Consider the following 16088-nt stretch of genomic DNA (forward strand, 5'->3'; position numbering starts at 1 on the left):
CGAGCTACAGTAGATTTTGTGAGTAGAGCACAAGTTGCCTTTTAAATATATATATATATATATATATATGGAGGGTAAGGTTAAAATGAAAACTCATTTAAAGTGTGAAAACCCGTGAAAACCCTATATAACATCATTTTTTTTTGTTACATGTAATATATGTTGTAACATTTAATACAAAACATCAAAACATAAAAAAAAATGTTTTGTTATTTTTTAACATTTTTTTTACTAATTTTTATATATATTTTAGGAGAAAGAAAAATTTATATTTATATTTATATTTTTTATTCACTTTAATTGTGGACCACAAGATTTAAACATTAATTAAAAACATGTTGTTGAGAATGGGTTTCTATAGTTTTCACAACTCAAGTGGATTTCATAATATACCGATTACTATTAATCCAAAAACAAGCTTAATAAATTGATTTTTATTAGACCACTTTTATTGATAATCCAGTGTTGGGTTGGTCAATAATAAGACAAAAGTTGAAGTAATTAAAAAATTAAAAAAGAAATTAACACCAACCTAAGTTGGCAACCGCGTTGGTGGAACAGCCTGGGTTGCAACCCAAACTTAAGTGGTTCTCAATTTCTCATGCCACATGTCATAAAATAATTGGTTACAACACAAAACTTAACTATTAATTTCCTCCAATAATTTAATTACTTAAATAACTTGTAATATTTAACTTCAAAATAAAATATAAATACATAGTATATCTTAACTTTTTTTTTGTGAAAATCTCAATATAATTTTTTTTAAAAAAACTGACTATTTCAAAATATAAAAAATTAGTTTAGATTTAGTTATGAAGGAGAGTAAAAATTTGAATTGGGTTGGGTTGTGTAGGTTGAAGAGAGAGAAACTAGTTTTTTTATTAAAGGTTAAGTTATGTTGAATAAGAGGGGGGGGGGGGGGGGGGGGGGGGGGGTCGTTACACTAATGAAGTTAATACGTCAATGTCAAACAATCAGCATACGCCAAGTTAACTCAACCACAAAGTTATCTTATTTATGGGTTTTAAAAATAATGAAAAGGAAATATAAGGCTATCAGTTATTAACGGTCAACTTAAAAGCAAAATGAAATTTGTTGGGAGAGAGTCTGCCTTAATTGACCATTGATTTTGCTCAAAAGCCAATATTATTAGAAAGCATATGCTTCCATGTCCCCAAACCATATCTACAAACGTAATACAAAAACGTTGCTGCAACATGGTTGCCACTTGATTATCAACCAAGAGCCAAAATAAAATAAGTCTCAGGAACTTGACCTGATTCAGTGTTTTATGAATCATCAAAGCATAATGTAGCCTATATCGGACCGGTTCTTAACGCATGGTCCAAATCAGCAATCAAGTCATTCACATCTTCAATCCCCACAGAGATACGAATAAGATCTTCAGTTAAGCCTCTCGCCTCACGAACTTCTGCTGGTATAGATGCATGTGACATGAAGCATGGCATGCTTATTAGTGACTTCACACTCCCTGCAAAAAAAAAGTTAAAAACTTATGAAACAATGGACATCTTTTCTTTCCATTTTCCGTTATCAAAATATGTGAAAAATGATTACCAAAACTGACAGTTATACTGAAGAACTTGGTGGTTTCCACTATGTGCTTCGAGAGGGCCAAAGACCCTGTCAAGAAACTCAAATCAGATCCCGCTCCTTTCGCCTGCAAGATGAATTATTATTTTTTTATTTATCTTTTCCAATTATTTTCAGCTAAATGAACAATAATTTAATTACTCTTTTGCCCTTACCTGCGAGAAGTGTAATGAGCGTCCCGGATGGTTGGGAAGACCGGCATAATTAACCTTCTTTACCAACAGATGAGAGGATAGAAATTCGGCTATCTTTTGTGCATTTTCCTAAAAAGGATGACGTAGCATTAATAAAACATTTTTACAGCTTTTTATATAATCTAGTGGATTATAATGTATAAAATAGTACCTGTTGCTTCTCAACACGTAAAGCCATTGTCTTGATTCCACGTAAGCAGATCCAACAATCAAAAGGTGCCAGACCTGAACCTTCGGCATTTTATAAAAAATACAATTCTTTTGCCAGCCTGTTTTATCATAAGCAATATGATTCTTTTATGCCTTTTCTTATATTATACTAAACACATTTATAAGTTGCTAGCAATTTTCCATATAAGCCAAAGGGATATTACAAGATATACAGACCTTTCCCCCTTTACAGCAAGCACTCCAGCCATGACATCACTGTGTCCAGCAATGAATTTTGTAGCCGAGTGCATCACAATGTCTGAAAAAAGTATCACACTAGCAATTAGGGGCACCACTACTGATATAGAAACACAAAATAAATGACAAAAATAGGTCTGTAAGCGAACTGAACGAACACGAACAGAGCATGTTCGTGTTGGTATAAATTTAACGAGCAAACGATCAGACACCTACAATTAAACAAATGGTATTTTTTTGTTCGTGTCCGTTCTTTAAGAAAATGAATGTTTGTGTTCGTTTGTTAAAAATATAAACGAACACAACGAAGTAGATGTGAACAGCAAGTAAATGTGAACATAATTAAAAGTAGATGTAGACAACAATGTGTTGGGCCTAAAAGGTTAATAAAACAGGACTATAATGCAATGAGTGATATTTTAACTTTTACAAACTAGACTAAACAGTAATGGACCTAAAAATATAAATTAATATAATACCAAATGTAAACGAGCAAACTTAAAAACCTATGTCAACCAACAAACATGAACGTGCGTAAGCAAATATGAAAGAACAAATTTAAGGGAGCGTTCATGAACATAAATGGACAAACGAGACATGTGTCCATGTTCGTTCGCCTAACAAAATGAACAAAAAATTGTGTTCATGTTGGTTTATTTATTAAATAAATGGACATAAACGGCCCTCGCCCACAGTTAACGAAATGTTCACTGAAAGTTCGGTTCAATTACAGGCCAAAAAACATTATGTATTAAGCACCTGCCCCAAGTTCCAAGGGTCGAGACAGAACAGGAGACATGATACTATTATCCACCAACACAAGAGCACCGTTTGCATGAGCAATCTCAGCTATTTTCTGAATTGAAAAGATCATCATACACTTTTAATACTTTATATAATGCAAATAAAAATGGAGACAGATTCAGAATAATATTAGAGCTTACACGAATATCAGTGATTTGTATTCGGGGATTGGTTGGACTCTCCAACCACACTAGTTTAGTTTGGGGGCCAATTGCAGCAGCAACCTCATCTAAGTTAGTTGTGTCCACTCGCCTTCAAATTTGGTTTCAATATATTACAAACTTATGGTTGTTTTATACAATTTCAATAGTTATATTTTCAAAGATATGTACTCACTTAACCACGACTCCTGTTCTAGGAACGACTTGTGATAGTAATCGATCAGAACCACCGTATATGTCCTCTCCAGCAAGAATTTCATCACCTAAAATTATATGTAATAATGATAGATCAAGTAGCATTGACTGACTGAATATATATTTATATAATAAGTGTGTATGTTATGATGAAAGGAGTAAAAAATGTTTTAACTTACCGGATTTAATTAAACGACTAACTGCAGCTAGAGCGGCCATTCCACTGGTAAAACAAAATGCTCGGTCTGCTTTATCAAGCTTTGCCAGGAGGCTAAAAGTATGAAACGAGATTGATATTAATTTAAAATATTACAGAAGCATAATTTAACATACGTGGCCTTGTGCATATAAAAGAACGAACCCTTCAAGCACATCACGTGTAGGATTGCCACTTCTAGTGTAATCATAAGGGCCATTTTCAGTTGCTGAAGGCTGAAAAAATATAAAACAAATAAAGAAATAAACTTTTAATAAAGATCCTTCTTTCGCTATGACACAAATGCCAGATTTGAGCATGTATTACTGAATTTACAATGATTTTGGTGCATTGTAGAGTAACTTCCAAGTTATTTATACAAACTTAAGTGAACTAAAAATGAACTTGGGAGTTGTGAATTAGTATTTTAATTTCTAAAAAGTCAAATATACCTGTTTGAAAGTAGCTGTTTGATACAGGGGCGTGCTCATTGCACTATAAGGATCAAAGTTATTCTCAAAATTCATCAATATAGTCGAGACACTAGGCTCCCTAATGTCAGTTTCCGCCACCGAATCTGCATCAAAACAACCATATCATCACAACAGCACAAAAAACTTATAAAAGCTACCCAAAACCTACCATCTAAATATTCTGCAATCCCATCAGCAACAGCAGATGTCCTCACATCCATCATATCCTCCCTTGAACACCGCAACACCAGTTTTCTGCTCAGTGACAGCGAACCTAATTTGCTTACACCACAAGCTGTACACCCGAAATTAACAATCCCCTATACTGTCACATATTAGAGAGTTAGTTTGCATTAACTAATTCTGTTGTCGAGATTAATTGTAGTATGTGATTGTCTATATATAGATTGTGATGCAGCTTCTATGTAATCAACTAAACCTAATGAATACAGTACAGTACACTACCCTTTCAATCCTGTACTCAATTGATAAGTATAACAGTTTTATCAAACAGATTTCTCTAGGTTAAAACATACAATTATTAAGCAATATGATAGCAATTCCGGATAGGTATAACGTATTCGAGTAATTTCATCAGTATTCATCAATTATAAGCTACTTAATTTTCTCTATATTAGGTTTAATTTTATTATAAAGCCTAAGAGCAAAGGTTATTAATGTCAAATACACTGTGATAAAAGAATTCACAGCCTGTAGGTACGTGATACTGAACGTAATAATATATTATGTTCAAATTCATTAGGTTAAATATACACTAGCTCTTCGTTCTATCAATAAAAGTATAAAACCTAATGAAATGGATCAACACTGAAATGTAACGCGTAAATTGAAGAGGTATGAGTGCCGAATACTTACTCGGAGAGTGTTTGGTTCAGGTGGCGGAGCTGTGAATAGCGGCGGCGGTACGACAGAAGAAGAAGCAGCAGCAGCCATTGATGATGTATTAATTGGAGTGGGTCCACCACGATCCAACGGTGAACTTGGATGGATGGATGAATGAATGAATTTGGACACTCTTAACTGCTTATATGTGCATACATACAACTCCCAACCATTTAATGAAATGGGCTGACCCGTGTAATTCACCTGCTGCTTTGCGGCGGGAGCGTTGATGCATAGTCGCTCGCCCGTCGTGAATGAGACATTTATAAAACATAAAGTTAAGAATTTGTTTGCATGTTAAGGTGCCTTAGTTATAATAAAATTTATATCAAAACATATGTAGAAATAAGATTGTCTGCTTAAGAACATGAAGTTGTGGTGAAGAAATAAGAATATATTATAACTAAATAACTAATACATGTGTTTGGTCATTCATTGCATGAGCTCGGTGTTTAATTAAATTTATATCGAAACATACGTAGAAACATTATCGTTTGTTTTTAATTTTAGAGTAAAATTTGTTTAAAGAAGTTAAAATTATATAATGGTTGACCTAGATCGATTTTAAACGAAGTAACATTACGTCGCGAAAGAAAGTTAAAAAGTAAATTGTGTCAAAAGAAATAAACATATAAACAAAACAAAGTATTAAAATGCTTACAAATGAAGAAAGTTATTATATTTGAAAATGAATTGTATATTGGTATGGGCAGATTGTAATTACCCATTGAATTCAATGAAAAGTTTTACTTACGTGTAAAGAAGTAATTAGCTTATTCTATGAATAGTAATTGTTGCGTGTTAACTAACATTTGGTTTTTAATATATATATATAATAATATTTTTTGATCGAAAGGAATATCAACTAATGTTTTATATAATTACAAGTTTTACTAAAAACTAATACAGATCGGTCTTATTAGTATTGTTTTAGTTTTGGTTAGTAAGAAGTTGAAATTGTAGAGTGATGAAATTGTAAACCAATGAAAGAACAACGGGGGTATAAAGTTGTAATTTTTTATACTTAACAATGAAATGTGAAATATTGACGTAACGCATCTACTCTATGTATGTTATTTAATTATTTGAGTAGAATATGTATCAAGTGTTTTATATAGAGGAGAAAAGTAAGGTTTCTTCATAACGCTACTTTTTAATCTGTAGTTCGGTACCCCCCCCCCCCCCCCCCTATCATGAAAGGATTCTTATTTTGTTAGATAAAATATTAATGAACAATTTACTTGGCTCATTCTTTAGATAGGTTGTTATCATGGTATTTTAAGTTAGACACATGAGCATACCTTGTTTTGGGTTCTTGAATACGAGCTCCATTAGAGTTCAACAAATGCTTATAAAATACTAATGAACAATTTACTTGGCTCATTCTTTAGAACATGTTTACATCATTAAAACTATTACATAATTCATCAAACATAAAATTAATACTCAAAGTAACACTCACATACAAAGCATATCATTTTTATCTTTAAAATGTTTAGACTAGTTTGTTTGAAGCTTATTACTTTAGGTTTGGAAAGCATTTAATGGTACATAAGCTTTAAGCCAATTAACTAAAACACCATCAGTTAGCCTTCATGAGAATAGAGTGTACACAATTAAGGGTAAACACTCTGTATGTTTACTTGACTACATCAACATTTTAAGTTATAAAGCTGTGAACACATACATTCCTTGTCTTAAAACCAAATTATATCTTACAACAAAAGACCCGCAAGTCAACCTCAGTCATCATCTACCCACAACACAAAAGCTCACCTTCTTCTAGACCTTGTAACTCTCACGGCTGCAGCATGCGACTCTACCTTCGCAGATGCAGTACTACTTTTCTTAGCTCTCTGCTTCACGGTTCCTGAAAGCATATCACCGAAAACTCGTGATCATCATCTGATTATAATCATATCACATGTGAAATCATTAAAGTTTCACAGTACCTTTGGGAACAAACTCAGGGGATTTGACCTCATCATCGCACGGTTCTGACTGAATCACTTGACTAGAAGCTTCGGAACATTCTTCAGACTCCGTAGGTTTTGAATCCTTTCCGTTACTGGATTCATCACGTGTATCATCTATTGATGGGTCCATAACCTCACCATCTGTATCATTTTCAAACAAAATTAGCATTTATAATGTACTGATCTTAAAAAAGACTATAAAACAACTAAATAAGTACAAACCTTCAGCAGCTTCAGACTCGTCACTTTCTTCTTGATTATTATTATTATTATTTTGTTTATTATTATCCATGGTAACGTTTTTAATGGCTTCTGCTTTCTGTTGATGAGCAGCTGCATTTCTTGCGGTATCTTCCTGTTCCTTTTTATCAATGTGAAATTTGTCAATTTTGCCCTCGAATTCCTCAATGCATGATTTTAGTTCTGGTTTGGCAAACTTTTTACCCTAAAAGAGAGAGAAAAGCATGAAATGTGAGTGATGTTTAAGAAAAATGTTGTTCATAAACCAATCCATGACGGTACCTTGTTTATTATGCTTCTAAAATGTTCCATCACGGTATCATTAGATAAAACATGCTCATAAACCTTAAATGAATCTATCAACTTCTTAATGCCTTTGTCTGTAAATGATAACTGTGAGAGACAATATGAAATGTTTTCCCACTGCTTAGCGTCTGCAACAAAGAAAAAACTAAAACATAAAAACATGTTTAATTTATCTTAAATAATAAAATGTTTGTTTGAGATTCAAACCCATGACACCACTGAATCTATGGCATAGCTTTTCAACAAGGGCTTCCATTTGCCTGTCCTGAAAAATTATAGAAAAAAAAAAAGAAAGTAAAAGGTGACTGTATGCCTCGTTGATAATTTGATACAAAAAATGAGTTACTTTTACCTTCTTGATTGACCCTATCAAGAACTGCATGATGTTAAAGAAAGATTCTCTTTTCAAATCCTGGTTTGACAACTTGCCAAGAATATCCGGGAGTAAATTATATATAGGATTATTCCCTGAAAACAAAACAAGCAGTTAATAAAGAGTAGCAAATTAGCAATCAAGTGCGCAGGTAGCAACTTAGAAGTCTTTACCTTTCTTTGACAGCTCGTGGAAAAACAGTTTTGCAAGATTAGAAATCCTTTCATCTTCATCTTCTAGTCTCATTGCCATCTCATTTATATGACCTTTAACCTAACAAATAAAAAATATATTCAGAAACCATATAGTTACAAAATCATAACTTCAGCCAGCATCTTACCTTCATCATGTCATTGAGAATGAGATGAGAGAGAACCAATACAGCATTCTTCCTTACAGATAATGAAGGATCATGCAGCCTTGAGTACATTTTCTCAGTCCACGGTTCTAAAAGATTAGGAAAACGAACCGCCAGGTCACCAAGAGCAATTGTACAGTTGGACCGAACAGTTTCAGATGGTGCACTTTCAACAACAGTGAATAGAAGCTGGAGATTTGCTTCACTGCAGTATATCACAATTTATATATTACAGAAACAAGAAATTTAGAAAACAAGAAATGAAAAATATTACCAAAAGTTAGCATCAATTATCATCAACCGACACAGAGCAAGCATCCCAGATGCCTGTAATTCAGGATACTAAAGCAGAAATGGAGACCATGTCAGAAACTATGTAAAGATATTATAAAAATAAGCATAAACATAATGATAATAATAAGAATAAGAATAATAATAATAACAAGCACCTTTTGCATCAGATTGAAGTTTCTACATAGTTTTGACAGAAACGGTGCACAGTATCCAATCAAGTTTTTTTCGACAGAAGCACCAGAAACAATTTCCTTTTCTGCCCTTTCAGATAGTATGTCAAGAACTGCATCCTCAGTAGCAGCAACACCTAATTCTGCATTTATATCATCCTCCTGAAACACATTATTTTAAAAAAAGTTAAAAAACAGGAATTCAATTATATACTTATATGAATCATCTCACCTTTGGTTTACCATTGCTGACAACATTTTGGCTTTCTGCTGCCATTTTTTCCTTCTTTGCTTTCTCTTTTTGTATCTTCCTAACACACGATTCGATATACACCAGCTGATTCATGGCAACATGGCTTATAACATACAGAAATCTACTTAGTTTTCCAACTTGAACTGTGGTAAGAGCATTGTCATTTTGCAAACCATCAACTCCAAAAACAGAATTATGAGACTTCATCACCAGATCTGCTGCTAGGGTTTCTGGAGAAGGGTGTATGGCATATATAGTACTGATCGCCTTATCAGCAGCAGCATACCATATATGTTCTGGAATCCAGGATCCAGTAATCAAGCTGTCTAAAACACCAAACAACCTGCTGTCATGATTAGTCAACAGATTCTTCTGGTCAACAGCAGATAACCTTTGCAGTGCAATACAAGCTGTCCTGGCAAGCAAAGGTTCTACCTTTGCCCACCTACCAAAACCAATATCTATAATATCTTGCAAATGAGAACTCAGAATATCAGCTGATGATTTGGCAGCCATGCAGAGTACAGATAGAGCCCCACGGCTGCGTTCTGCACTCGTTCCATTAACATTGAAACATAAGTAGTCCCACAACGCTGACAACTGTCACCATACAAGATTAGAAAGCATAACAAAACCAGTAATAAGATATTGCAGGGGCATACCGTACTAGCAGAGATGTCTCCTTTAGACACCAACGACCCAACAACAAACTCCAATGCTGCAAGGTCCCCAATGTTTGAATCAGTAGCCAGCATTATAAGATTTTTAGCGGTTTCAGTTGGACTCTTTGTAATATAGATTGTAACAAATGCATTCTCCACAGCTTCACATATAGACTTGTCTTGAGAAAATACCTTCATGCATTAAAAAAAGGCAATGATAAAATGAAACGTTAGTATAATATCAACAAATAAGAGGAATACAGCAGTTAGGCTTGTAAACAAAACAAGTAAGACATGTTTGTGTTCGGTCGGTTAACTTTAACCGAACAAACAATCGAACACAAACAATTAAATGAACGTGGTTTTCTTGTTCGTGTTTGTTCGTTAAGGAAATGAGTGTGTTCGTGTTCCTTTATGTTCGTTCGTTAAGAGCATAGACAAACAGTTCACAAACGTAAACGAACATAGCCTTGCAAACAGCAATTAAAAGTAAACGTGGACATCAATCTGTCAGGCAAAAGAAATAGTAAACTTACACTAAATTGTAGTGAGTCTAACAAAATTAAATGATTATACTTAAACAAATGGAAACTAATGAACATAAATGAACAAACGAGATATGTGTTCATGTTCGTCCATTTAACTACATGAACAAAAAAAATTATTCATGTTCGTTTGTTTATTAAATAAACGAACTGAACTACCTGCCGAACGATTCATAAACGGCACATTGACCGTTCAGTTCGTTTACAGACAGCATTAAGAACTCAAAAAACAAAGCATCAAACTATAAAGCGCATCACCAGTGGCAACATCTTTCTAAGGCAAGCTTCTGATCCATTAATCTGAAACTGCTTACACCTCATCAGCAATAAAATTGTATTTTCAACATCAGTGGCTGATGATGAAGCCATTAACTGAACAAGGGTTGGCATGGTTTCAGTTATACACTTAGAAAACCTCAATCCCGCCTCAAGTGATGCAATCAAAGTCCGGGTCTGCTCCAAGTTCCCAACATCAGGTACTGAACTATCCGTTTGAGTACTTTGTTCATCCTCGTGTGCAATACAGCTGTCAGTCAAACTATCATCCTGTTTCTTAGCAACATCATCATTGTCACCATCTTCAATCCCAGCATCACTATCCAAAACTGATGAATCCAAAACATTTTCTGATGACTTATTTGGTTCTAGCTCATTTAACTTCTTTGTGTACTCCTTTAAAGTCGCCTCAAATGAAGCTACGCGCAGTTGTGGCCCAAATGGATTATGTTGCAGCATCATAATTAATAAACTCAGTGCAGATTTTCTCACTATAGCACTCTTGTCTTCCAGCCTTCCAGAAGCTACTACAGCAACTTCATTCCATAAACCAATAGTTACAGAATGCTCTTCGCACAGTTCAGCCCATACTTGTAACACTCGACTTCTAGTATAAGCAGAAACGTCTCTAGCACGTTCTAGAAGGATTTCCAACATCGCCTGCTTGGTTCTCAGACGATTAGACTTTGAACTCCCTTCACCTTCAATATCATTAAACGCCTTTGCAACTAACTTCCCCAACACTCCAACAAGAGCATTCCTTATCTTGTATGATTCTCCACCAAAATGAGGAACCAATAAACCAATGTTGGTTGAAATTAACTTTGGAAAACGATCAGCAAGCTCAACAAGAAACCGCCCAATGTTTTCAGCTCCAGCAGTGTCTTTCACATAATCTTTTGGGTTAGTTCTACCTATTTCTCTAATAAGAGAGATGCACAAACTCCCGTCTGTATATTTCTTCTCAGCCCACGCAGCAGCATCAGCCAGATGTATAACAACAAAATCATGTTTGTGAAGTAAATGCAAGATTGAAACACAAGATTGAGCCAAATAGTGGTATTTTGTGGCACAGGTTCCAATGACACGACATAAAGCTTCCTTTGCATCAGCATCTTTCAACAGTGTTGGATTCTCAAACATAGAAAGTGAATTTCTACAACCAATAAAAACATGTATTGTTAAAGATTACGATTGGCATAAAGCTTCAAACTTACAGATACATATATGATATATTTGAGTTAATCGAATAAACAACAATTCAATATACCTCACTACAAAAGACAAATAATTTTCATCTGGATCTGATGAACCAAAGAGCAATGAGAGGTTGATTTCCAAGGAATTTGCAATCAGATTAAGTATGCGTCCCCTTTGAGCCTCCCAATTCCATGAGCTAGCTGCAATATGTTTCTTCCTACCACTTGGCGGCACCTAAAAGAGTGTTAATCCTATCAAACCATAATCTTTAACAAGTGCATAAAACTATATACCCAAAATGCACATTATGTCAATCTTGATTGTTTCACTGTGCAGTCAATATCGGTGCTATAGTGGTTATCAGACCTCTAGCAGAATATCAGAAGAATCCGTACTAACAATATTGGCGATATTGACAGATATATCACCGATTTTCCCGATAACAGTTTTTCAAGTCTTAATTGTCAATTGTTAGTGCTTTACGTCTTAATCAGTTCCTACTTGCTACAATTGTAGTGGCTTGTAAGTTGCAAAAGGTTAATTTGTTAATGGTAGGAGAGTATACTGAATTGTTAGTGTCAAATCGTTGTATATATAAATTCCGCATGATATTAAAATTACCGATATCCCACCGCGATAACTGATCAGTCCTCGACTGATATCCAATATTTTTCTGCATTAACTACATATCTGATTCAATCGCTACCAAAGTTTATCAATTTCCTAAAAATCATAACTAAATAGGCATCTATAAACAAACCCTATAAACAAATAAAGAAACATATAAATACATACTTTGGTAGTGTTGCTAGAGCCACTGGCTGATTCCTGAGCAATGACAACATGTACAAGAAAAAACGTATAAATCTTGAACGCGTTCCTATGCGAATTAACTCTCTCAAGCACACTACCACCAGCATCATTACACCCATCTCCACCACTATCCGGTGACGCAGGTGCCCGAAACAGCGAATCAATATTCGGAAGCAAGACACTGAAGTTCGACCGAAGACTCTCGACCAAATTCAACTTCGAGCGAGGGGTTAAGCCACCAAAACCCTTAACCAGTGAGTAGATCCGGTCAAACACGTCTTGCTCTTCGACGCAAAACAGCTCCTTGTCGGACAGATCAAATGATATACCTGTAATTTGGAAATTAGGGCTTTCGTTTGTTATGAGATTTAAAGTGAAAAGTAAAGTAGTTATTACAAGGCGGGCAATCGGGCAACAAGCTGGGGCGTTAACCCCTTTTGAATTCTTTTAAAAACTACATTGCCTGACTGATCTTGGAGTGAGAACATTACCGTGCAATTACGTACCTTTGACGAATTCCTCGAGATCTGAGGGACGGAGGGTGGAGATGGCGGTGGGGTTTTGGACGGTGAGACGGGAAGTGTCTTGTTCGAGGGCGGTTAGGGTTTTGGGGAAGATGAAGGTTGGAGGCATGGCGCCGGTGAATCAAGAGAGAAAGAAAGACGAGAGAAATGATTTCAGTGAGATTTGAATTTGGTTTGTGGGGAGTTGAAGGAGCGGGAATTTTAATTTTTGTAATTGCACACGTTTATAATTACATATAATTACATTATTTTTTATTTTATTTTTATATAAAGGGCAGTCAAATTATGAGATTGTCATAAAAAAGGCCATATTTTCTCTTCAAGTATGTCGAACATCAATTAAGTTAATTCGGTTGCATATATACATATGTGCTTCTTATGAAAAAAAATTTTAATATGATGGTCATGTTGTTCGCATATGCTGGTGAATTGATATAGGGTTAATATTTTATTTATTTTACGTTTGATTTAATTTTTCTTTGTAGTTGTTTGCTTTTTAATTTTGTGTTCGAAACTAACATATACCCGAAACTCCGATTTCATCTTAATTTTATTGATTTAATTTATTATTTAAGTTTATTGGGTCGCAGATGAAGATGTAAACCCCATTTAGAGGATGATTTTACCTGCATATTATGTTCAAGCGTTCGATTTTGAACTTCTTTCTTCTCATTTCTTCATATATGTAGCCTGTCGAGTTGCACATATGTATCCTGTCAAGTTACATATATGTATCTTCATATATATGTAAATTACCACAATTTACATATATGTAATTTGTTGGTGTATATGTTTTTTATGTAACAAGACTAACTGTTTTTTTATTTGTACCTATATGTAATGTCACACCCCAACTGTGACAATCATGACAAAACCGGATACACCTCAGTTTTCACAAATCGCATAAGCGTTTAACCGCTTATTGCATAATGAACGAACGGATAACCGAACGGGTCTGGTTATGACCCAGATATCCGGGGGGCATCTATAAGTAATATACGTTTAATATAAGCTAATATATTAGTATTATGGCCTTAGTTTGATAGCAAACAAGTTAAACGAAAACATGCTAGTTTAACTACCCGCTATAGATTTAAACGCGAAAGACAGTTACAAACCAAGCATTGTATCATCCGTTAAGCCGGAAAAGATTTACAAAACACTTAGTGGGAATATTTAAGCAATCCGTGAAAATATTTTCGATTTTTACAAAAGAATACTATGTTTTTATAAATTTACACAAAAATGGCCGAAAAACACTCGTTTTCACGCTGTTTGTCGTGCCCGATATATTTTTCGCGCCAAAAACCGAACCTGAAATAAACATGGAATTGGGATTTCACGTTTGGGCACGCAAAACAAGACTAATGGGCCCAACAAGCCCAAGCCCACCAAAGTGGACTAAAAACACCTTATATTATTATTATTTAGAAAACTTAATATATAATAAACCCTAGATATTTATGATCAGAATTTTCCAGAAAAACAACAAGTTATCTGTTGTTCTTTAGCCTAGCCCCAAAAACCCTAAGTAAGTATACTAAACTCATCATTTTTAACCAATTTTAATGATGATAAATACCATATAAACATGGTTTAATTGTCAAAAATCATTCCTAACAATGTAAAAATCCTAAAAATGGTCCATAAACATATTTTTGATCATACACATGGTAAGGAACCTGATTTGATAGTTTTTTTGGCCATAAAAACGGATTAGAGGGTTTAAATGGCGTTTTTATGGTTCAAAAGTTCGGTTTTATACCCTAACTGAAACCCTAAGTTAAGAGGCTGTTTTGTTGATGAAACTTGCTTGGTTTGTGATATAGGACTTGTATCTAGCCTGTATATAAGCACAAGAGCTTGAAACCTTGATTAGAAAGGCGAAAACGAGCCAAACCCGCTAAGGTAATACCGAAACACTCGATTACGGGCTGTTTAGGTTAAGGTTGTGATGTGCATATTTTTAGGTCTTAAAATTTTGCAGGGACATCAGGGACCATATCATTGAGTCCCTGTTCAAATTTGGTAATTTTTTGACCATCCGAGAATATTTGGCGAATTTATTACCGAATTGGAACGTTTCTTTGGGGAAAAGAGTTAAAATGCTTGAAAAATTATGAAAATTTTTGGGGAACTCAGATTTGGTATATTTTGATCACACATGAAATTTTGGAGAATTTGGAAAAGCCTAAGTAGGCTTTATGCATTTGCGTTCATATGAGTTTTTATAGTCGTTTTTGACCCGAAAAGAATATTGAACAAGCTTGTTACATTCTAGAATTGATACATATGGTTTTGGGATATAATTTGAACATCCAGGAATTTTTGTGGAATTTTTGGAAATCTTTTGGGATAAACGGACGATTTTCAGGCTAAATATAACAGGTAAAATGAATTTTTATATATTAATAAATCAGTAAATAATTCCAGAAATATTTTTATAAAAATCTACATATTTTATTTGATAAGTGGCTAAATTTTCATAATTTAATGATTAACGGTTAATTAATTATGATAATTTGAAAATTAAACAAATTCAATTATGATAAAAACCGGCAAGTTCGTGATTAACGAACCTACGGGAATATCAGAACACCAAGAGTGATCAAAAACATATTTTTGGATTAATTAAGTAAAAACGAACCTTTTATGAGAAACCTGGACAATCTGGATAGATTGTGCGCGTTTCTCCTCAAATCAAACTGAATAAACGGAAACGGGCCCCGTAGCGAATCCGGAACCCCAATATATGATCTTTCTTTATAACTTAATCATCTTATCGACCAAGACGTTTACCCAAGATTACTTCCCCATAACTGTTTTCTGAACGTATAAACGAACTACTTGTCTCAGCTGGAAAAACGGGGAAAATGTGCCAAGTTCGGTTTTGAGTATTAGACATTAAACAACATCACAATCTAAGTCTATTGACACTTTCTGGGCGTTCCAGCTATACCCAGATTAGATATACAGCCCAGTTTAGTATTGAGATTATAATAATATTAAAATATTAATATTATTATAATATTGATTATAGGAACCCGTGATTACAAGTCAAACTGACCTCGAACCGACGTGCTACTGGATACGGAATAAACCGTGAGTTTCATGACCCCGCTTTTAAACTGCTTTTACGAACTTTGG

The 16088-nt window shown here is 34.4% G+C and overlaps 2 protein-coding genes across 2 annotated transcripts; both read right to left on the bottom strand.

The window, feature by feature from the left end:
* Positions 1–1152: 1152 nt before the first annotated feature.
* LOC143564654 (cystathionine beta-lyase, chloroplastic-like) lies at positions 1153–5002 on the bottom strand. Its single transcript, XM_077051865.1, has 13 exons — positions 4925–5002; positions 4218–4368; positions 4028–4152; positions 3741–3811; positions 3559–3650; positions 3360–3447; positions 3164–3275; positions 2979–3075; positions 2199–2280; positions 1963–2080; positions 1773–1880; positions 1582–1684; positions 1153–1495 (listed from the first exon to the last, which is right to left on the bottom strand). Exons 1-10 carry the CDS (start codon positions 5000–5002, stop codon positions 2053–2055), a joined length of 924 nt encoding a protein of 307 aa, XP_076907980.1. The 3' UTR covers positions 1153–1495; positions 1582–1684; positions 1773–1880; positions 1963–2052.
* Positions 5003–6689: 1687 nt separating this feature from the next.
* LOC143565445 (condensin-1 complex subunit CAP-D2-like) lies at positions 6690–13050 on the bottom strand. Its single transcript, XM_077052414.1, has 16 exons — positions 12924–13050; positions 12400–12746; positions 11675–11838; positions 10387–11560; positions 9584–9775; positions 8901–9521; positions 8654–8830; positions 8479–8546; positions 8187–8409; positions 8020–8119; positions 7826–7941; positions 7681–7738; positions 7450–7601; positions 7150–7372; positions 6904–7068; positions 6690–6821 (listed from the first exon to the last, which is right to left on the bottom strand). Exons 1-16 carry the CDS (start codon positions 13048–13050, stop codon positions 6724–6726), a joined length of 4005 nt encoding a protein of 1334 aa, XP_076908529.1. The 3' UTR covers positions 6690–6723.
* Positions 13051–16088: the final 3038 nt, after the last annotated feature.

The sequence above is a fragment of the Bidens hawaiensis genome, unplaced genomic scaffold (genome assembly GCF_021521415.1).
Source record: "Bidens hawaiensis isolate Kalapana, Puna unplaced genomic scaffold, B.hawaiensis_p1.1 tig00001206_1, whole genome shotgun sequence".
In the NCBI taxonomy this organism is placed as follows: Eukaryota; Viridiplantae; Streptophyta; class Magnoliopsida; order Asterales; family Asteraceae; genus Bidens; species Bidens hawaiensis.